Source organism: Calypte anna, chromosome 5A, assembly GCF_003957555.1.
Source record: "Calypte anna isolate BGI_N300 chromosome 5A, bCalAnn1_v1.p, whole genome shotgun sequence".
Classification (NCBI taxonomy): domain Eukaryota; kingdom Metazoa; phylum Chordata; class Aves; order Apodiformes; family Trochilidae; genus Calypte; species Calypte anna.
Window position 1 is genome coordinate 6,750,439 of NC_044251.1, and position 23,046 is coordinate 6,773,484.

The 23,046-nt window shown below is 49.2% G+C and overlaps 3 protein-coding genes across 17 annotated transcripts in view; 1 reads left to right on the top strand and 2 right to left on the bottom strand.

The window, feature by feature from the left end:
- Positions 1-8,960, bottom strand: part of NR1H3 (nuclear receptor subfamily 1 group H member 3) — a 30,290-nt gene extending 21,330 nt beyond the window's left edge. The window contains exon 1 of one of the 8 annotated variants that reach the window (XM_030452657.1): positions 8,896-8,960. The gene's annotated coding sequence lies outside the window, so the exon portion shown is untranslated. Of the gene's footprint in view, positions 1-3,644; positions 3,767-6,577; positions 6,695-6,818; positions 6,930-7,637; positions 7,739-7,967; positions 8,145-8,895 lie in introns of those variants that run through there. The other 7 variants (XM_030452658.1, XM_030452651.1, XM_030452652.1 and 4 more) reach the window with 7 other exon arrangements.
- ACP2 (acid phosphatase 2, lysosomal) lies at positions 8,314-19,836 on the top strand. Its single transcript, XM_030452644.1, has 11 exons — positions 8,314-8,546; positions 8,645-8,740; positions 8,821-8,907; positions 12,336-12,488; positions 12,840-12,938; positions 13,102-13,191; positions 16,538-16,670; positions 16,745-16,833; positions 17,455-17,561; positions 17,763-17,938; positions 18,023-19,836. The coding sequence occupies exons 1-11, from the start codon at positions 8,436-8,438 to the stop codon at positions 18,157-18,159; spliced, it is 1,278 nt and encodes a 425-aa protein (XP_030308504.1). The 5' UTR covers positions 8,314-8,435; the 3' UTR covers positions 18,160-19,836.
- A 369-nt stretch (positions 19,837-20,205) lies between these two features.
- DDB2 (damage specific DNA binding protein 2) overlaps positions 20,206-23,046 on the bottom strand; it is a 50,943-nt gene continuing 48,102 nt past the window's right edge. For all 8 annotated transcript variants that reach the window (XM_030452638.1, XM_030452642.1, XM_030452643.1 and 5 more), the window contains 4 exons: positions 22,894-23,039; positions 22,455-22,619; positions 22,103-22,148; positions 20,206-21,400 (listed from right to left, as the gene is read on the bottom strand). In XM_030452638.1, the coding sequence (XP_030308498.1) occupies positions 21,150-21,400; positions 22,103-22,148; positions 22,455-22,619; positions 22,894-23,039 (608 nt within the window). In that variant the 3' untranslated portion in view covers positions 20,206-21,149. The remainder of the gene's footprint in view (positions 21,401-22,102; positions 22,149-22,454; positions 22,620-22,893; positions 23,040-23,046) is intronic.

The following is a 23,046-nucleotide window of genomic DNA, read 5'->3' on the forward strand; positions in this document are numbered from 1 at the left end:
AAACTGCAGCAGAGCAAGAAGAGAGATCTGAAGAGCTGCCAAGAGACACAGTGATGACTGGCACAGGGGTGCAGGTCAGAATAAAGGACTACTGAGAGCTCTGCTGCAAAGTAAACTTGCCCTGCTTTTGACTTTATTATTCTGGCTCTGGGCCTGTATGGTCAATTCCTGCTTTGAGGGTCACTGCAGCTTAACACTGACAAGGTACAGTAACAGCAAAATAAGGAGGAGCAATTTTTTTTTTGTTTTTATAAACGCAGAAGGGTGGAAGTTAAGGGTTAAGGGTCTGAAAATGACAGAAAGAGGATACGTATGACAGGAAGGGAGCATGTGAGAGGGCGTGTGACAGGCTGTGCAGCAAAATGTCTGTAGAGCTCAGACCCTCCGAGGCTCTTGGCCAAATGTGGAGCTGAACTTTCTGCAGACTTTGTCCTGCCAAGTCATGTTCCCTTCTCAGACTGCCTGACATCACCACAAATACTCAGCTGGAAAACAGTCCAGAGCCAGACACTGTCCCCCACTCAAACACCAGCCAGTGAAAGGGCTGCACTCATGGCACACCCATCAGATGGGAAACCAGAGGAGGCCTTACAAGACACACAGAGACTGGAGGTGCTATCAGACAAATCCTTTTCCATCACTCAAAGAACATAGCCCAGAACTGACTGAAAGTCTGCACATGGGCTCCAAAAGAAGAAAGCAAAAGAGCATGACCATCATCAGATTGTCAGGGTTTGTGACAAACAACATGCTGCAAGGACCCTGCCACGTTCCCAGCTCCAGCAAAACCTTGCTGGAGCAGAAAGCAGCTGTGGCCCACAACCCAGGGACAAGCCAGGAGCCAGAGGTTCTGAACAAGGATGTTCCAGCATGAGGCAAGCCAGCAAACACCAACCTGCCAGCTTTTATCACCTGCCTTCTCAGAAGTAATTGCAAGCCCAAGAGGAGTGCTGCAAAACATGAGCAGGTGTAGGAGTGCGTGGGAGTGGGCAATGGGACTCAGCCAGCAGGTGGATGGATGTTTTATTTTGATCCTTGTATCTACAAGGCAGAGAAGGGTGGGGGTGGCCCACTGATTCTGGGACACCACTGAAGGCACCACCCAGAGCAAGTATCAGGGAGTAGATGATCAAGTTCAAGATGATCACTCTCACCAGTTCATGATGATACTGAAAGAAGGGAGGACAAAGTCTGCAGTCTCTTCTTGCTCTTTTTTCTTCAGCTCTCTGTGCCTGCTTCAGCCTGATAGAAAATGCACTCAAAGTGCAGGTGACAGGGTGAAAATCCACGTGCTCTTCAGGCAAAGGCTTCTGCTTCCTCCGCTTTTGTTCTACTTCTAAGACAGCAAACAGCAACTCAGGAGCTTTCCAATGACCAAGGGAAAATTTTCCTCCAATCCCATACAACCCAGAAGATTAAGTCCTTTCAGACATGCCTGATAACAGAAGCCATGTTATACAACCTATGTTTACTGCTGGTTTACATTTTAAAACACTCCTTACAACAAAGCTCCCTCTTCCTTTGCTAAGTAAGGGAATCTGATACCTTCCTTAAAGGTCCAGCAGTGCAACTTTGCCTGTACACACGCAACATGGAACTTAAACCCTAGCCCTAGTGCTTCCTAAACCAGACCAGCAGATGCCCAAGAATCTGACCCCTCACCAGCTGTAAACACAGAAACTCCCCTATCAATGTCTTCCTGGCCCTCTCACAGGAACTAGAATATGATTTCTTTCCTACAGACAACAGCCAAGGCTGGGACGTGATCAATCAGAAGACCAGAATCACAAAGCTGGTCTCTGAAGGCAAGGTGACAGCTTCTACTCTCAGAGCACCCAGCTGGGTGAAGTTGCCTGGTCCTGGCAGCAGAATACATCTCATTCAAGCCAAAGCATGCTGGCAAGGAGGGCTGGCCATGGGACTGTGTGTGTGTGTCTGCATGTCAAGGAAAGTGCCATTCCAGCAAATGTCCAAGGTTGTTCCTGGGCTCCTGCTGGTAGGTGCTCAAGCAGCCACAACACACGCCTGGCTGACAGGCTGATTGTGTAAAAACATCCAGGAAAACTCCCTGGCATGGCATGCTGGAATCCTGTAGGGGCTGGCACATTTCTGTATTTCTATCCATAACAACAGAGATACAGCATGAAGCTGTTGCAGAAGTCTCCCTCTCTGCCCTCACTTCATAAGGGTCCTCAATAGACTATTTGAATTCATACATTTCTCCTTTAAGTGGGTTTCACACACATTTTTTTCTGTCTCGTGCTCATTAAATTTATTTAAGTTGATGACAGTTCATGATAAAGCCTAAAACAGTCATGTAGACAAACAACACACGCCCTACCCCAGCAGCACATGGTTGCTGAAGAATGCTTAACAGAGCATAATTCCTAAACTCTATAGTCACAAAGTCAGAAGAACCAGAATCCACTGAAACTCCAAACAAATCTGTCTGGAAAGAGGACAGTAAGATTCTAGTTTCTTCAATTCACTTAAATCAGTTCAGTTGACTCAAAGTTGGGCAAGGCAGCATAAAATGGGTGGAGCTGTTTCTCTTTTCCAATCTCTTCACAAAACAAACAAACAAAAAAACAAGACAGGGGAGGATGAGTTACACTTGTGCTAAGATCTGGAAGGGCACGATGACCAAAATCAACTGGCTCAGTTTGCCAAGTATAGATAACACCACCCTGATAAATTAACTTTGTTTTAATAGCACACAGTCCAGCAAGAGTATTTTCTCTTATGTATCCAGGGTGATTACAGTCTAATTATGTAAAAGGACTTCATCTTTAATTTGATCTTTTTATTCAAATCATGTTTTGAACCAGTCATGAGGAAAGAAATTATTCACCCAGGAAAAACAAAGGACAGTTTCCTTATGTAAACACTTATTGTCATACAAGAGCATAAATGGGTGTAAGTAGATACACTCTACCATCCTATTTAGCAAGCAGCAGTAATAGATTAGAATAGGTTACTATTAAAATGAATCTTCCTTTTCAGAAAGTATCAAATGCAAAACAAAGCTTAAATGAGCTAAATTTAAATCATGGACTTCAGTGGTTATCTAAACCAGCAAGTGGGAAGCCTGGATTTAAACCCATTAACCTTGTTTGTTCCAGAGCTGTGCTAGGAACAGCTTCCCTGGGGAGGGGACAGGATACAACTTCCATGCCTTCACCTAAAGAAATGTTACAAGGACACTTGCCAGTATTTTTAAAAAATATTAAAACAAACTAGAAAGCCTTACATGTCAGGAGACACCTCCTCTCTTATCACTCATCTGCTTTAGCAATCACTCTGATACTCACCTAACATCTTTCATTTACGCCCCAGAGAAGTTTCTGTGCACAAAGAATACAACCTGACTCTGCAGCATGGCTTTTAAACTGCTTCAGTCCTCACATCCCACCAGGTACTTCTCCTACTTAATCCCACAGACACTACTTCTGGTTTTTTCAGAACAAAAGAATCAGATTTCTCATTCTCTAACATTGTTCTCTTCATTTCTTCATCAACTTCCCACTAAACAAACATTTTTTTCCCCTTCCATTACTTTGCCCTCCTCATATAAGATAATTAAAAGCTTGGCAGTGTATATTTCAAAGCAGTTTATGAAATTATACTGAAATTGAGTATCTCACCTTAATATTTTCTTTTTGACCCTCAATAAAGCAAGTAATTCTGCTTTACAAGAAAGCTGGTTTTGAGATCTCCAGATCTAAAAGCCCAAGCTGCACTGGCTCCAGGGGTGTCTCCTTTTTAGTGGACACAAGAAAGGAACTTGTCTATGCTACAAAAAAAGAAAAAAAAAAAAAAAAGTACATTGTCACAGAACAAAAACCATACAGAACACTACAGTAACCCATCATGCCACTTCTAGTAGAGAAATCTTTAACATCTGCCAGAACACTGACAGTTTCATCTAATTTAACAATATTATACACATCTCAAACCCAAACTGACTGCAATACAGCTTTGAGCTGCAGCAACAGCAGCAAAACAGCAAAATTAAATTTGTACTGGTGTATTATCAGGCTTATGACCTAATGACCAAGTTCAACCTGTTGGCAGCCTCAATGCAGACCCAAACCTGCCAGCAGAAAGCATTCCCTTGAATCCTTTCTTTAGATGAAGTTCCTTCCCACCAAGACAGTTTCCATAGTCACGAGAATGTGATTCTGCCTTCCTATATTATTAAGCTGTGAGGAAAACGAGGTAATATGTCCTACTACAAACCAGAAGAAATTATGAAACAAGGTATTTCTGAATTTTATCTTTGAATCATAGAATGGACTGGGATAGAAAGGACCTTAAGGATCACCTAGTTCAACCTCCCAGCCCCTGGGAGGGATGAAAACTGACAGATTTCACCTCTGAAACATCTATTTTTCTTCAAGATATTCAGATCTGTCAACCTTATTACTTTGGGGGTGGGGGGAAAGATAGAGACAATCTGATGAGCTTTTCTATCTAATAGGCAAAGACCCACACAACTGTAGCAAGACTTTCACAGCAGCTGCCTCCAAAGCAGAAAGCAGGATCATCCTTGAATGCACTCCAGACACAGCACACTATATTCTAACTCCTCCTTGGGCAGATGGAAACATGACTTCTGAAAAACAGTTAAAAGACCTTAAATTCAATCCATAAAACTATCAGTGTCAATAGCCACACAATCACAGGACAGATCTGACTGAAAGAGACACGATTTTGAGGTCTGAGACCATCACCACTGGATCAAACATTTAACAACGGCAAAAAAATTGTCCTGTTTACCACAGGAGTGCTTTGAGTTGTGATCCTAGAAAAAGCATCTTTCTTGGAAAAAAAAAGTCACAGCAATCAAATGCACTTTAAGGTACTGGAAACACAACTCTTCCTGCAGGTGTGAGATCAGGATAAGGCAGCAAACTTACACTCCCTATTTGTAGGGCTGCATGCCTGTTCCTCTGCACAGCCTCTGTCTGCCTTCCCACTGCAGAGCCAGCTGGTAAAAGAAACATGCTGACAAGGCACAGAGAGCTGCAGCACCAGTAACTGGAAACAACTGAGGACACTACCCCAAGGCACACAGCCAGCATGCACTAATTCTGTGATGAAGTTTCCCATTTTTTTTTTTTTTTTTTTTTTTTAGCTTAGGCAATTTATATATATAGTCCCTGCTACAGTACTTCTTGCTTCCCTTCACAAGTAGCTGCAGGCTTCCCTCAGCAGTTACCAAACTCCTGCGCAGCTCTGCAATAACCCACGTTCTCTCCAACCTGAGGCTGAGTTTATTCCCTCCCCACTTTCATCTGGGGGGCTTGGGGGGGAAGAGGTTATTAATTATTTTCACCCCTGCTTTCCTCCTGCAAAAGCTGGCCCTCCTGTATGAAGAGGGATGCATAGGCATGAGAAAGAAGTATCACTGAACTCAGTGCTAGATTTTAAAGAGGAGTTGCCCCAGGAAGCCAGGGTCAGCCTGCCCTAGCAAGTCCTGTGGCAGCAACCTTCTGGCAAATGTGCAGCAGCTGTGATAAGAGAGAAGTGCAGCAAGGCCAAACTCCATCTGGTCCTGGCACATACACCTCATCCAACATCCTCTTTGCACAGCCCAGAGGAAAGAAATGCTGAGCTCTGCAACACCTGGCTGAAATTTTCAAACATCTGCATTTGCTTTCCTAATTAGAAGACAGGACTTTTATATGTTTCTACTTCAGCAAGAGGGTTATGTCTTGATGAAGAAGCTTATTCCACAGACCAAGCCCACCACTCACTAGAATTAGTAAAGATAGCTTTTCTTTTTAATTCTGTCAACTATAATCTTTCTCCCCAACACCTGAGAAACAGCAGATATGCCATGGCCTTTAGAACACACAGCAGAGCTGAGAGGACTCTTCCCTACAGACAAACACAACCTGCAGCCACAGGCAGAAACCAGCTGACACAAAGCAATCCAAATGGTTGGTCAGAAAAGTGTTGGAGACTCCCTCAAAAAAGCCTTGCAGTGAAGGGCCCAGCTGTGCCTACAGGAAAAAAGAAAGGATGGGGGTGACATTTCAGGAGCTGAAACATTTCTCTTTCACCAATGATCCAGAGTTTATGTCCCATGATGAAATACCTGTTGTGACAGACCTGTGGCCCTTAGCACAAGGAGCAGCAGTGCAATGGCACCATGAAGTCACCACCGGTGTGAGCATTACCTTTTCACAGCACCACACAAACTGACAGCTGTGCAGGGAAGTCTGCATCCCAGCTGGGCTCACAGGATGCAACAGGTGAATGAGACAGAGAAAACAGAGCTGAGAAGGAAAAGGAAAGCTAACAAGTTGCCACGAAGCAACTAAACATCCCCATGCTGCACTTAACAGCATCTTGGAGGCAGCAGACAGAGATCCAGCCCCTCTGGATGTACGGTAACAACAACGAGTGACTGATAACCCCTCCTGAAACGCCTCCCAGGCTCCCAAAACTCTCCAGGTCCGTCCTGCCCACTCCGGAGCGGGGGGAACCTCCGCAAAGCCGCGACTGCGCAGCCCCGACCAGCCCGGCCTGCAAAGCGCTGTCCGACCGGCAGCACCCGGCTCTTGCTCACCCCCGGCGGCTTCGGGCCGGGACTGGACCGGCAGCACCAACACAAGCACCGGATCGCATTAAGCGCTGCCACGGCTCGGGCCGGTGCAGGCCGAGGGGTCGAAGAACCGGGGCCAGGAGAACGCGTCCCCGCCGCGGGTCACGGACAGGCAGGGCGGCGAAAAGCGGGAGGAGGAGGAGGAAGGGAACGAGGAGGAGGAGGAGGCAGCCGCCCCGCGGCCAGAGCCCGGGAGGAAAGTTACCGGCGCGGCCCGCGGTTCCCCGGCGATGCGCAGCAGCAGCGGCTGCCGCTGCCCCTCGTTGCGCAGGTGCCCGAGCCGCCGGTGGGAGGGGCGGCCCGGCCCGGTGCTGGTCCCGTCGGGTCACGGCGGCGGAGCTGCCGTGATGTAACGCGCGGTCCCGGTCACGTGCGGGCACCACCGCCCCCGCCCCCCGGTGCGACCGCCCCCAGAGCCAGCGCACAGTTAGTTAACCCCGCCTGTTAATTACAGGGCAACGAAACGGCGGCCACGGAGGGATTCAGGCTCCCGGCCCAGGCTCCTCCGGTGATGGCACCGCCTCCGTCCGGCGGAAGGGACCGGAACCCGGCAGAACAACAGCACCGAACCCCGCAGCCTCCGCCCGCAAGCAACCTGGTCCCACCAGAAAACGCGCCGGTGCGGCACCGGCACAAACACCGCCGCTTCACGCTTTCCCGGAGCCGCACCGGGATGAGTTTGTCACATCAAACCCGTGGTCCCGTCCAGCCGAACCGTGCGGGTCAGGCCGAGCCCGCATTGACACGTCCCCTCCGTTCCGGGAATAGTTCAGCGCCCTTCCCGCGCAGCTTCCCGGGGCTGCGAAAGCACCTCAAGTTTTAAGCAAACAAACACGTACAAACGGGCTGATACGGGGACCAACTCGGCTTCCCGGAGCCCGGGGCGCGTTCCCTTCTTTCCTTAAAAAAAGGGAAAAACGAGCACCCCAGGTAACCACCGCCCGCCCCTGCGCGCCGGGAGCTGCACCAGAGTTCTCAATAACCAGAATTCGCTTCCGCGCCTACGATTTTCCCCTCTGCTTACCCGGCCGCCACCGGCGCGGTGGCCGACACCCGGCAGCCGCCTGTCCTCGGGCATTCCACTCGATTCCACCCGGCTCGGGAAGGACCGAGCCAGCCCCGGGCCAAGGCGCCCGCCACGGGTCTCTGCTCCGCCTCAGGCCGCCTCCCGGGGATGAGGCGCTCACCGACCCGCGGCGCTTCCCTCTCTCCGCCCGCTCAGGCTTCACCTCAGCTCTCACGCTTGGCGCCGGAACACCTCCGGTACTTCCCCCGCAGACAGGGGGTCCGCGGTGCCGCCTCATCGCAACCCAGCCCTCGCCTTCCCGCCCGCTCCCCACCCACCGCCCCGCACCTACGTGATGGCGGCACAGAGGGATGAAGCGCAGCGGCGGCGGCGGGGGGGAGGCCGCTGTCACCCCAGCGGGCCCGACCCGGCCCGCACGCGGCACCTCCGCGGGCCCGAGTCGCTCCCGCAGCCGGCGGCCGGACTGAGCGGGCCGTCCCGCCGCCAGGCTCCGCCTCCGCCCCTCAGGAGGCGGGAACAGCCCCGCCTGCGGCCCGGCCCGTTCCCCAGGCCCGCTCGGCTTCGCCCGACCCCGCTGGGGCGGGGTTGGAGGGTGCGGGGCGTGTCCCGCATCCCGTGAAGCCCCCGGGGCCGCCCCGCCCGTTCGCGCAGGCGCACGGGGAAGCGCTGATGCTCCCGGGATCGTCCGCGGTGGTTCCGGTGTGCACAGGAAAACTGTGTCCGTGCGAGCCTGCGGCCGGCAACGGTTCGGTTCCGCCCAGCGGCGGCGGCAGCGGTGGGGGGGAGGGAAGCGCGATGGCGGGCGGTCCGGCGGGCTACGGTTCGGGAGGTTGGGTCCTGCTCCTCCTGGCGTTCTGTCTGCAGCCGCCGCCCTCCCGGCCCCGCAGCCTTCGCTTCGTGACGCTGGTGAGGGGGGTGGGGGGGAAGGGGGGCGGGTGGGCAGGCAGCAGTTCGGCCGGTCCGGTCCGCGGTGCCGGTCCGGTGTGACGCGGTGCCGCCCGCAGGTGTACCGGCACGGAGACCGCTCGCCCATCAAGGCCTACCCGCGGGACCCCTTCCAGGAGAGCTCCTGGCCCCAGGGCTTCGGGCAGCTCACGCAGGTGCGTGCGGGACTGCGGCGGGTGGGGCCGACGCCCTCGGTCACCCCCGGTACCGTCCGTGATCCCCGGTGCCGTTGCAGGTGGGGATGCGGCAGCAGTGGGAGCTGGGCCAGGCCCTGAGGCGACGGTACCGCGGCTTCCTCAGCGACACGTACCGACGGCAGGAGGTCAGTGCCGCCGCGCCGGTACCGGGCGGTTCGGGGCGCGGAACCGGCGCTCTCCGCGGCTTCGCCTGCCGGCGGGGAAGCGCCGGGTCTCTTCTCTTTGAGTGTTTGTGTCTCAATCCCTTGCTCGCTGCAGTCCGGAGCGGAGGGGCTGGGGAATCGCTGCGGGGCGGTCCGGTTCGGTCCGGTCCGACCCACGGCAGCACTGTCGGGCTGCTCAGGCCGCCTGCCCCGACGGCAAAGGAACGGAACAGCAATGCGGGGCTGTAGCTGGGGCTCGTTCGGGACTTTTGTGACCCACCAGCGAGCGAGAACGCAGCAGCCCTGCCTGGACCTGGACCTGGACCTGGCCCTGGCCCTGCCCCTCCCCCTCCCCAGGGCTCCTCAGGTCCAAGCACACGGGAACAGAGACCCTCGCACTTGTTTCCAGCTGTATCGACAGCTTCAGTCCCCTGAAGCTATTAATTTCTCTCCCTCTTGCCAATGCTGTCAGCTTTATAATAGCTCTGGAGAATCCGGTGGTTTTAGTTTATAAAATGTTGCAGCACTCCCGTGGAACCGCAGGCAAAGCACAGGGAAACACCCGAAAGAGCAGAAAAAGGAAGTCGAGAGCTCTGCCCAGTACCCCTCCTGCTGACCAGACAGGTTTGAGTCAGCTGGAACATCAGCAAGCGTCACCCTGAGGTGTGGTGAGTGCTGTCACCTGGCTCTGACAGCGTGCACTGAAGACCCCCTCGTCCCACTGCTGACTCTGCCTTGGTTCACTTATTTTATCTGAGCTCACTTTGGGCTGGATTGGGCAAACAGAGTCCCCCGTGCAATTTTCTGTCTTTGTTTCCCCCTTTTTTACGATCCCTGTTAAATACCCAGCTTACCACAGCTCAGGTGCCATCCCTGCTTTGACATTTGCTTCATCAACACAACTCTGAGCAGCACTTCAAACACAGATCCTTGAAGCTGCCTCAAAAGTTCCTTTCCAAGCCTGTTGAAAAGCTTTTCCTAGCTGATGCTGTTTTCCCCTCCCCTGCTCGGGGAGGAAAAACAAACCAAGGACTATGCAAACAAAAGCTGTTCTGCTAACCAAGCCTGAAACCCTGCTCAAGTTGAGCAACCTTCCTCTTGTGAGAAGCAGTGCCTCTGGGTGACACCGTGTGACCATCTGTCACCTGACCCTGCGACAAGCTGGAGCCCTGGCAGAAGGTGCTGAAGAAAGCATGTATGCTCAGGGCTTAATTGTTTTTTATGAAACTCCAGAATAAGATCCTTATCTCCAAAAATATTTCCTTTCTGTTTCTTCAGAGCTTACCAAGAATGAAAGCAAATTAGTACAGGGTGAGTTGTTTTAAAGCCACGGTTAAGAAGTAAAAGTGAGTCGAAATTGTCACAGAAAAGGCAACTTTCTTTTTTTTTTTTGCTTTCTGACCTGTGAAGTTGTGGGCAACACACTGTAGGGGAGATGCTGTGCAGAGTGAGGATGTGCACTTTCTCATATGTTTCTCCCAACATTTAAAATGGAAATCCCAATCTTGACACTGTTTTTCATTCTTCTGGCTTTTTATTCTTGTTTATTTTCAGTTTCAGTATGCTGTTTTCTAGGACGTTCTTTCATGATTTCCTATGTGTTCCTCTTGCTTTATCACTGTTTTCTCTCCAGCCCACCCCTAAGAGTTTTCAGTGCACAGATACCAGAATACCAAAGTTTTGCCACTTTGACCTTCTGAACTTTTCTGTATTTTTGTTTTTTCTCTTTTTTTCTGGCTCAGGAAGGATAAGGCCTTGCCCATTAATCCCAAGAGCCCACAATGACCACATAAAATCCCATCTCCCTCTTTTGTTCTTCTGTTAGTCAGATCACTCTTTGTTTCTCAGATGGAAAGCAGACCCTTGGAGAAACCAGGTTTTTTTTTCATGAGCCCAGCAGGTCATTCTAGGACTAAGAACTGAAATCAGTTTTCCCCAGCCCTGCTCTAACTGCAGTGCACTTCACAGAGTCATAGAATCATTTTGGTTGGAAAAGACCTTTCAGATCACCCAGTCCAACTGCTAACCTAAGACTACGCAGTCCACCCCTAAGCCATGTCCCTCAGCACCACAACTAAATGTCTTTTAAACATCTTCAGGGATTGTCACACTTCCCTGGGCAACCTCTTCTGATGCTGGACAGCCTTACAGTGGAGAAATTTTTCCTCATAGTCAATCTAGACCTCCCCTGGTGTAACTTGAGGCCATTTCCTCTGGTTCTATTGCCTGTTAACTTGGGAGAAGAGACTGACACCCACCTTGCTCACAGCCTCCTGTCAGGTGGCTGTAGAGAGCAGTAAGGTCTCTCCTCAGCCTCCTTTTCTCCAGACTGGACCAACCCCAGCTTTTTCATCTGCTTCTCCTAAGGCTTTTGTTTCACCAGCTTCATTGCCCTTCCTGCAGTCAGGGGTCTATTTCCAGTCATTATCTGCATTTCCATCTTCCCCTTCTCTGACTTCCTCCTTTTCAGACTCCTCTCTGTCATCTCCACACAGAGCATCTGCCCATCCTGTTGACTGGGAGCAGACTGCTCCGGTGTGACACACCGGATTGTCTTGGTGTCATTACAGTTTCCTCCAGGTAGTGACAGCAAGCAGCCTGGTCACTTCATAGAATCATAGAGTTGGCTGGGTTGGAAGGGACCTCAGAGATCAAGTCCAACCCTTGAACCACTGTTGCGGTTCCCAGCCCATGGCACTGAGTGCCACATCCAGTCTCTTTTTAAATATCTCCAGGGACGGAGAATCCACTACTTCCCTGGGCAGCCCATTCCAATGTCTGATCACCCTCTCCATAAAGAAATCCTTTCTAATATCCAACCTAAACCTCCCCTGGCACAACTTGAGACCGTGCCCTCTTGTCTTGCTGAGAGTTGCCTGGGAAAAGAGCCCAGCCCCCCCTGGCTCCAACCTCTTTTCAGGGAGTTGTAGAGAGTGATGAGGTCTCCCCTGAGCCTCCTCTTCTCCAGCCTCAACACCCCCAGCTCCCTCAGCCTCTCCTCATCGGATCTGTGCTTGAGTCCCTTCACCAGCCTAGTTGCCCTCCTTTGGACCCGCTCCAGCACCTCAGTCTCCTTCCTGAGCTGAGGGGCCCAGAACTGGACACAGGACTCAAGCTGTGGACTCACCAGCGCTGAGTACAGGCACAGAATCCCTTCCCTGGACCTGCTGGCCACGCTCTTCCTCAGCCAGCCCAGGATGCCATTGGCCTTCTTGGCCACCTGGGCACACTGCTGGCTCATGTTCAGCTTCCTGTCAAAATGTTCATGTTCAGCTTCCTGTCCTCAGCTTCCTTCAGCTGAGGTCATCTGTGAGGAGCTGCAGGGCAGTTGGAAAGGTTCCTGACCATCCTGCCCCTGATCCCAGCCATTCCCAGCAGCACTGCTAACAGCACTGTCCCTGTCCTGGCAGATCTTCGTCCGCAGCACCGACTGTGACCGGACGCTGATGAGTGCAGAGGCCAACCTGGCAGGCTTGTATCCCCCTGAGGGACAGCAAATGTTCAACCCTAACATCTCCTGGCAGCCTATCCCTGTGCACACAGTGCCCGAGTCCCAGGAAAGGGTAAGTTAAATCTCAAGGAGATGTACTCACTGCTCACGTGGTGTGTTACACTGATTTTGCCACTTCGCTTCAGTCTCGATTCAAGATTGTCTCAAACTTCTCCTGGGACCTACCATGCAAAGGTTCTTCTGTTCTCAGAGCAAGAAGAGAATTCAGGGGCTGTGTTCACTCAGCATGTTAGGTGCAACACCTCAGCACACCACACTATCCTGAGGCTGTTAGAAGGCAGTATTTGAGTCTGTTTGTAGATGGCAGCCTGTTAATTAAGAGCTTCATTATAACTGCACATGTTCACTGCAAACTCTGCACTTCGGTGTTCTCAGTGACGTTCCTGCTCTTGTCTCTGCTCAGCTGCTGAAGTTTCCTTTGACCCCCTGTCCACGGTATGAACAGCTACAAAACGAAACACGGCACTCAGCAGAATACATAAATAAAACCAAAGAGAATTGGGTAAGTGACTGTTTGCATGAGATAAGGTGGTCTTAGGCTTGTAGTTGAAGTATTATCACCTCTGTGTAATCAGAGCTCTGAGGAAAGGGTTGGAATACCTGTGCACGTAACACAGCCTGAGATTAGAAAAACTGAAGGCCTTTCTCTTTTCTCATACCTGCAGCAATTCATGCAGATGGTGGCAAATGAGACTGGGATCCGAGATGTCTCCCTGGAGAACATTTGGAGTGTGTATGACACACTGTTCTGTGAAGTAAGTCTGGCCATTATCTTACAGCCATGAGTCTTTAGGGCTCACTGGCTTTGGTAGAAGATTATCTCATACAACAACTTTTCACCATTCTCACCCTACAGTTAGAAGTAACATTCTCACTTCAGAACATCCCAGTTCCTTCTCACTAGAGCCACATGCCAGACATTACCTACATCTGGATCCTGTTAACCTCCCACTTTGTAGCTTAGATATGTATCTGTGCCAGAACTAGAAAAAGTCCCACCTGCCTAAATCTCTTGTGAAGGTCACTAGAAAATTACTGGAAAATCACTAGAAAATTACTGTGAAATCTTTAGATGTCTGTGGAGAAGACTTAACTTACTTACTTAACTTACTTAACTCAGTAAGGTAGAAATGAGATCTCTGGAAACTGCAAGAGCTCTCTGGTTTAAGTTGGGAGCCTAAACTGGGACAGTTCCTGGTTCTGGCTTTACCTCAATCACTTTTCTTTCTGTGCTTCTGCTAATGCCATCTCTAAAAGAAAAGTGCTCATCCAGGTTAAGTGGGGTTCATCTACATCTGACTTTTGACCTCTCAGGTCCTTTGCCAATGAGAGAGATGTGCTACCCTTTTATTATCTGGGGTGGGGTACCAGCCTAAAGTCATGTGAATTTTTGTTGGAAGCACATCTCGAGAAGGCTTAACAAAAGTGAGAAATCAGGTTAGCTGTGCTAATGCTAGAGTAAATGTCATGTATCCGGGAGACTCACCAGTGCTGCACACAAGGTTATTTGTGTATAACAAAGCATTCAGCACTGTCCTGCACAATATCCTGGTCTCCAAGTTGGAAAGACAGGGATTCAATGGATGAGCAATACAGTGGATAAGGGATTGTCTGGATGGTCACACTCCAAAGAGTAGTGATCAATGGCTTGATGACCAGCTGGAGACCAGTAGTGAGCAGCATTTCTCAAGGATTGGTATTGGGACTGTCCCTCTGTTAGAGACATGGACAGTGGAATTGAGTGCTCCCTCAACAAGTTCACTGACAACACCAAGATGTGTGGGGTGGTTGACAAGCTGGAGGGAAAGGAGGGCATCCAGAGGGACCCAGACAGGCTTGAGAGGGGGATTGTGCCAACCTGATGAAGTTCAACAAAGCCAAGTGCAAGGTTCTGCACCTGGGTCAGGGCAATCCCAAGCAGAGAGTCAGGCTGGACAGAGAATGGATTGAGAACAGCTCTGAGGAAAAGGACTTGGGGGTGTTGGTTGATAAGAAGCTCAATGTGAGCAGGCAAGGCACACTTGCAGCTCAAAAAGCCAACCATGTCCTGGGCTGCAGCAGAAGCAGCACGGCCAACAGGTTGAGGGAGGGGATTCTCCCTCTGCTCTGCTCTTGTGAGACCCCACCTGGGGCACTGTGTCCAGTTCTGGAGCCTCCAACACAGGAAGGAGCTGTTGAGGTGAGTCCAGAGGAGGGCCACTAAGGAAGGGCTGGAACACTTCTACTGTGAAGAGAGGCTGAGAGAGTTGGGGTTGTTCAGCAGCCTTCAGTACCTAAAGGGGCCCTACAGAAAAGCTGGGGAGGGACTTTTTGTAAGGGCATGGAGTGACAGGACAAGGGGTAATGGTTTCAGACTGGAAGAGGGGAGATTTAGCTTAGACATGAGGAAAAAATTCTTCACTCTGAGGGTGAAGAGACACTGGAAGAGGTTGCCCAGGGAAGATGTGGCTGCCCATCCCTGGAAGTGTCTCAGGTCAGGTTGGATGGGGCTTTGAGAATCCTGGGCTGGTGGGAGGTGTCCCTGCCCATAACAGGGTTGTTGGAACTGGATGATATTTAAGATCCCTTCCAACTCAAACCCTTCTTCGATTCTGGGATAAATAAACAGCATGCTGAAGTCAATTATAGAGATCTCCCATGTCAAACTAGGCAGTTGTGGAAGAAGCCATTAGCCCAAGTATTTTGACACCATGTCATGCTGATTTTACAGAGGTGCACAGCTGCTTAGCTTGCTGGCAGTGGTATGCAGGGGTACATACTGCTTTGGGGACCTAAAAGACAAATCTGCATGGAATTGCAATTCGCTTTGTAAAGTATCAGCTTGAGCTGCTGTAAGCTGAGGATATTCCAGTCCAGAGCTGCTTTGCACTATGCCCTTTGTATTGCAGACCTTATCTTCAGTCTTGAAACAACCACAGTGAAGCAATTCCTGTTGGTAACAAAAAATCCTTTGGTCAGATGAAGAATTTCAAATCTTCAAGACTCACTTAATGAGCTTGCAGATTGGGCTCAGGCCAGCAGATAACCACTGTAGTCCCTAAAAATGGACCAATAGCTCACTGTCCCAAAAAGAAACCAGAAAGTTTTGAAGAAGGGGAGTTTTACTCTCAAAACTATTCCCCTAGGCTAATTGGTTCTTCCAGCTGCCTTGGGCTTCCTCCCTTTTTTCTTATTTTTATAAACAGTGCTCTGAAGAGAAGGGTTGTTTTTCTTGCTGGAGCCACTAGATTCATTCTGCTATCTGGATGGAGAAAATGAAGTCCAAGAAATAGCTGAACTTTGCAACTTCTTTTATTTGTAAATTAATGAAAAGCTAACTAAATATCTAAGTTGCTGATGGGAATTTCTTATAACTGCTCAGACAGAACAGACCCTTAAGGAAATTCAGCCTCAAATTCTGGCAGTTTAGTGGGGTGTGGCATAGAAAATTGCTCTGAGTAGTGCCAAGAACCACCACTGTGGTTTTTCTGCCAGTATAACTAATCCTTTCTTGTTATGGGTTGGCTGCAAAGCAATTGTTCTCTTGGTTCCCAGTTCTGTTTATTCTGGATTTGACTACTGGGCTTTGTCAGTGGTGCATCTCAGTATTATATCTGCAGAGCAATTGACAGCTTTCTCCAGCATCCTTCAGTGGCCCTCAGCACCTGCAATGAAATTGTGCTGCAGGTACACCAGAAACATGGAGTTTGTGTGTGCTCTCTCACCTACCCTTTTTTTTGGGTTGTTTTGTTTTGTTTTGTTTGTTTGGGTTTGCGTTTGGGTTGTTTTTCTTTGTCTGCATGCCATCTGCTTGGAGGAACCAGCCACATTTAAAGTAAATGCCCCAAGATTCTTGTATCCATCTTAAGACCTAACACTGCACTCCAGTTGTCCTTGTGCAGAAATGTAGCTTCTGGGTTTTAATTTTTATGCTTCCCATTAAATCCCATGTATATTCTTTGTATGCAGCACAGCAGTGTGAGGACAGAAGCATAAATAGAAAGGGGGCATATTTAAAATAACAGAAGAAATCAGTAGCTGGACTCCAGGCTCCCTGATTTCCATTCTCTAATTTGTAATACAAGCTCCCTGCAGATAAATAACTCTTCTTTCTCTTTCTAGCAAGCACACAAAATGGATTTGCCCGTGTGGGTGACACCAGATGTCATGTCTCAGTTGAAGATACTTAAAGACTTTGGTTTTGAGTTTCTGTTTGGGATCCACAATCGTGTAGAAAAGGCTCGTCTGCAAGGTGGTGAGTACCTCAGGGAGGAAGCTTCATGCTGCTCTGTCTGGTTTTTGCCTCTTACCAGCTGTTCCTTTCCTCAGGGGTCCTGCTAGGTCACATAAGAAAAAACCTAACCAAAGCAGCAAACGTTTCTGCCCACCAGAACCTGAAACTCCTTGCCTATTCAGCGGTAAGTCAGAGCTGGGAGGTTACCTTTTATCCACCTCCTCCTCCACACAGGGCATTTGGGCTTGGTGATAGTTTTAACCCTTCCTGGCCTCCCTACAGCTCATAAAGTGATCAGGACATGTATTTTCTGTGTCTGGCTGGGTGGGAAATGCAGGACCTGGCATTATTCCTCTGGGGCCCCCGAGGAAAATTCCCAACCTGTGCTTTGTTTCCTTTAGCTCAGGCTTGTTGATGAGCCTGGCAGAGCTTGGGGAACCACTGCTGTAGTTATTGGGTAGATGAGTTGATGCTACTCAGATGTAGTGTTTCAGCAGTGTAAATCAAGTCATCCCCTTTCCAGCAGCCCTACTGACTAGAAAGTCAAACATCTCTCCCAAATTGCTCCCTAGAGATTAATTCTTAAAGAGCAATGCAGGATATAGATGGCTGCATTTCACTTCCTCTCCTGCTCTGCCAGCACCACAATCACCATTCCAGCATTACAGTTCCTCTGCTTTCTTCCAGATGGAACTTACAAAGGTGACATCCCCTCAGCATCCTGATGCGCATTACTGGTATAATCTGAGCTGTGCTGTGTCACCACAGGGGTGACTGATAACATTTTTTTCCTCTTCTTCCTCAGCATGATACCACACTCGTGGCACTGCAGATGGCTCTTGGTGTCTACAACAAAATTCAAGCACCCTATGCCTCATGTCATTTGTTTGAGCTGTACCAAGAGGATGACAGGTGAGGGCTGCAGTAAAGGTGACTGCTGTGATTTCACCTCCTAGGTTAGGCTCTGCAGTCTTGCTCCTAGGGACAGGCACTTAGGAGTAAAACTATCACGAGAATAAAGGAAAGTGTGGGCACACAGAGTTAAAAGGAAGGGAGAACTTGAGCTGGAGGGAGAAAAAAAAAACAACCCATCTAGCTGTGTTTTGTTTTCAGTAACTTCTCTGTGGAGATGTTCTTCCGGAACGAGAGTGGGAAAGAACCCTTCCCACTGACAATCCCTGGCTGTCAGCATAAATGCCCACTGCAAAGATTCTTGGAACTCACAGATCCTGTTGTCCCCCAGGACTGGGAGCAGGAATGCCAGGTAGCAAGCAGCATGCACGACACAGGTGAGCCCAGGCTGGACCAGAGCATGGCAGAAGGGGAAATACCATAAATGATACCATGTTGAGCACTTCTCTTCTTCCTTGCAGAGCTGTTTGTGGGTCTGGCTGTCTGTGGATCTATTCTCCTCCTCCTTATAATCCTCCTCTTGACTGTACTCTTTCGCATACAGTCTCAGCCCCCTGGCTACAGGCACGTTTCCATTGAGGGTGAAGAGCAAGCCTGACAGTTGCTGCAACTCCTTCCCAGGCAGTAGGAAGGGAGCAGTGTTGCCCCTGAGGATAATTGGGCATCTTCAGCTGCTGTGCATTCTCCTGCTATGACTGTTGCTTCCCAGAATGAAGCTGGATTTGATTTATGGATGCGTTCTAAAGGTGACAGCCCAGAGAGAAAAGACTGAGCCACTCTAATGGAAATGACACTGTAACTCTGAAGCCAGTATTACTGGGGTGCCCTCAGTCCTCACACACCTTACCCAGTCTGGGATTCCCTCCGTGGCCAGTTGGAGCTGGTCAAATTTTCCTCCTTTCAGCAATTGTAAATGTTACCACTCATCATCACTGAGACAGAGGGCTTGGGCCTCCAGCAGCTGCCACATCAAGTACAGTCAGCAGCTGCACTTTTCTTCAGGGTCAACCTGCTTTGAGGGTTTTTCTCTCAGGCCATTAGGTTGATGATGGTGGGAAGGCTGGGTTTGGGGCAGAGGGCCCAGTTCAGCAACAATGCACCAAGACTCCACGCAGAGGGAACTGCTGCAGATGATGGAAGACAGTGAAAAGTGTTCATTAAGGTTGCTCCTGGCAGTTGGTCTTTTTTACCCTCCTATGGTTCAAGAGAACTGGGCTGGAATCAAGACAAGATTGAAAACATGGCAGTAGTTTCTCAGATTCAGCCCTGAGTAGGCTGTATATGATCCACAGAAGCTCTGAGAGTTCCATCAGAGAGATAAATTCCTGTGACCATAGCAAAGGAGATTTCCCACAAAGAAGAAGTTTGGGCCCTGTATAAAAGAGTCAGCCTTTGGCCACCCCACCTCTCAACTTCAAGCACCCATTGCAGGGAATATCCAGTACTGCAGGCAGTCCAGATTTCAGCTATAAGCCCAAGGAATTTGCTTTACTAGCAGAATGTTTTTATGCCCTAACTGAAATGCAGCAGAGCCATTTACCTAAGAATAGATTAAAAGCCAAGTTTCCCACTTATTATCCTCCCTATTGGATGGACAACCACCAAACAAAACAAAAAGGCTACTAATGATTTGAGTTTGCAGGTGATGGTGGATCCTTTCATTTGGCATTTTGTCCAAAATGTAATTCTCCAGGCTGGTCTCTCTTGTGTGCACTGCAGCTGCTGCAGGAAGCTTCATGCTCACCACCTGCCTTTTAGCTTCTGGCAGAAAATGAGAGGCTGCAACAGGCACCAGAAGCACAGGCTCTTCACATGGTGATGCTGCACATTCACTTCCTGCTTTTATTTCCCTTTCTGGTGCAGTTCCCTTCCCCTCTTGGCGACAGAAGCCAACTCTTATGTTACACAGAGTTTCCTTTCTTCCCCTATGGAGCACTGTGGGGACTTTTCCCCATGGGAACTCTGTATCAGCAGAAGCAGCTTGCTGTTCTCAGCATCTTCCTTACCTTTTTGTCCTCTGAAGATACAATCTAGGCCTCCTGCACATCAAAACAGTCCTAAAGACAGAGCTACTGCCTGTGAGAACTGGAACAAGAAAGAAGTAATAAGAAGTGCATTTAGGAGGACCAGACCTGCTATTTTTAAAGGCAGCAAATTTTGTACACACAAACACAGAGGAAAGGTTTCTATGATGATTTAGACATTTAGACTGTGAATTACTTTCTGTAATTGTTCCAATACATTTCCTTTTCATTATTAAAATCAATTTCACACTGAACTCTACTCCTCTTCTTAAACAAGGTCACAGAGCTACCACCAGTGTGCTCAGTGCTGGAAAACAGGCAAGGACTTAACTGCAGCACTCCCCCTCCAGAAGTAAATCCCTGATGGAAAACTCCACTTACAGCAGAGTGAGAACTGAGATAAACCGTTTTGTGACTGCAGCAACCATGGTAGATCCAGTTTAAAATGCAACCCATCCACCTAGGAAGGGTCCACTGTAGACACAGGACTAGACTGGTATTCCCACCACCCTTCCAGGTCTCTTGGCCCTCCTGCAGGAGGGTCAATAACTTCTTGCCCCAAACAAAAGCAGTTCAGCAGAATACTCAAAGCAGCAACTCTCTGTATCAAAGAGCCTCAGTTTAGTACAAAACTTTATTAATATCAATACTGCAGAACTATAAAAGGGAACATAGAGAATCTGAGCAGGCCTGGAGCCTGGTCCCATCCACTAACCCCTGGGACAGCAGCAAGGCCCCAGGCAGCCTCATAAACAAACTAGAAAAAGCAAAAACACTTCAGTTTATCAGCAGTCTTAAGACTTGGCTCTGAGCAGATGTGTTTGGAAGGAGCTGCTCATTTCTGTTTTACAACACTTTTATCCAACATTTAAAGAAAATAGGCATGGGTGAAAAATAATTGCCTAAATCAGTGGCAAGGAAAAACCTAGAGCTCTGAAAAGAGAAACTACAGAATCAGTAGGTTCCCAGCTCCACAATGCCCTTGCATCCCCCAAGACAGGTCAAGAGCTCAGGCATCATCATGTTCCTCATGGTTTAGTTAAATGGCTGCAAGCAACAGAACAGGCTAAGCCTGAGGTCTTGACAGATGCACATTTTCCAAGAAGCCTGCATAAGGGAGAGGTACCCAAGCTACCCACCACCTCTCCCCTGTAAACATTCTACCTTTTCAGGACATTAACCACATTAACAAAGGGTTTCTTAACTCAATTTGACTAGAACAGGCTGGGGACCCTGTCATGAGCAGCTCCACAGCAGACTCCAGAAGATGAGAGGATGGTAAACTCTGACAAGCAGATGTGGCAGGCTGGGTGCAGGGTGTGAGAACATCTTTGAAGTTTTTTCTACTGCCTCAGAAAATGTGCGGTAACCACCTGGAGGAGGAACCAGGTACCGACACAACTTTCTAGAAAGGGAAGCAAAGGGGATCGGGCACACAAGATCAGACCCAGGGAGAAAGGACAAAACAGAAGTCTAATGCCCTGCACGGCTTATAGTGCCCATTGCCAACACTGAATTTGTACCAGGGTACAAATTTTGATCCAGAAAGGATCCAAATACTACATCACTTCTCTAGATCCTTCCCTTTCTGCTTCCTTCCCTGCAATTTAGAATCACTGCTTTTTGTTCTCATCTCCTCCAGCTCCCAAGACAGTAACTTAGCTTTGAGTTTGTTTGTCCCAGGGTTTGTCTGCTTCTGTCCTCCACGTCTGGACAAACTCCACCTTCCAACCCCCTGTACTGCCATGGCTTTCAAAAGATGCTCTTGCTTCTTGGCAACCATCTCCTCCCGGCTCCAGATCAGAATATTAAAGCCTGAGAGAAACAATTAAAACAAGTGTGCATCAGAAACTCTACACCAAATACAATACTTCAGGCTATGTCCCCAGAATACCAGAAATTCAATATGCTTTGTTTGTTCTAAGAGATTCCCAAGGTACAGAGCATGCAAAGGTATTTATTGTAGGCATTATCTCCACACAGCCATGGTAATTTGAACTAATTAAGAAACTTATTCAAGTAATTGCCAGTCTCATCTGTCATGGGTCTGAGATCTAAATCTATAGCCAGCTCCTTTAATCCCAAACAGCCTGTGAAAAACTGAGTCATCTTGCATCTGCAGCCTAAGAAATGAGACAAATTAAAGGAGGGGAGAGGGCACAGCCAAGCAGGAAAATGCTTCCTCTCTCCCCCTCCCTTCCCCAACCCCCCCGGATCGTTTTCTGCTTTTGTTCCACCGGCAGCAGATGGCAGCAGCTCCCTGCTGCGAGGAGACTTCTCCCTCCGGACTCCATTCCATGTTTCACAGAGTAGTAACTAGTTTCTAACTGCAAAGATGGAAGACTGGAATAAAGGTCTTGATCCCTTCTACAGATGTAGGACATTCTAGAGGACTACTAGCAAGTGGGATTTGGGAAACTCTCACTGAAAACTTGCTCTTTCCTCTGGAGAAACAAGTCTGCCCTTTTCTGGGACTGGAACCCACCTGTCCTTTGTGCCCCAGGTTCTCTTACTTACCCATTCCAGAAGCCAGTGTGTCTCCCATAGGGTTAAATTTATTGAGCTGAAAATGCAAACACAATCAGAGCCTGTAACAGCATCACTGTTTATGTAACACAGTCACAAGCCTTATATAATAGCAACAAACCATCTGGACAGCCCAACATTCCCTAACCAGCTTCAGAGAAACCCTGAGATGCCCATGGCCAAGCCCTGCTTGACTCAGCAGCTTTATCCAGCACCCACAAAGCCCCCAAGAGCCTGAGTCTATCACAAGTGAAGAGGATGCTCCTGGTTCTAGTCCCTGACCCCCATCTCTTGTCAGACATCCAACACATATTTGTACTTTGAGCTGCAGGGCTCAACTCACCGAGATGATTCCAGAAGCATTTGGATCATAGAGCTGACAAACCATCTCCCCAGTGTTTCCATCAAAGACATCAACAGTTCTCAGCTCATTCACTGTGTACCCCGGGAACTTGGGGTCTGGGTAGCGACCTGCGACGAGGAGGTCGTAACGAGGGTGCCACGTGGCCTGGTCACAGAGCAGAGTGACAGGGAGGTAAGAGAAAGGGACAGAGCTGGTACTGACACACACCAGACAGCCAGCAGTGTGAGCAACAGCTCAGACATCCCACCCAGAGAACATCAGCATCCTCAGAGCAGCACTCTGCTGGGAGTTGCAGCAGTGTGAACATCCACACAGCAACACAGTAAAACCTGACCAGAAAATCACACCATTGCTGATTGACAGCTGGCTGCCAGCACCCAACCTGATCCTCCTCTCAGACTGCACTGGTCTCACTCACCTTGATAGGTGTGAGGTGCTGAAACTGCCTGTGTGGGTGTGGGATGAGATGCTGGGGCTTGGTCCAGTCTGAAGATGAATAAACCCTGATTTCACTGCGCTGGTCTGTGGTGAGGAGCTTGGAACCATCTGTGGGGCTGAAGTAAGCTGGGAG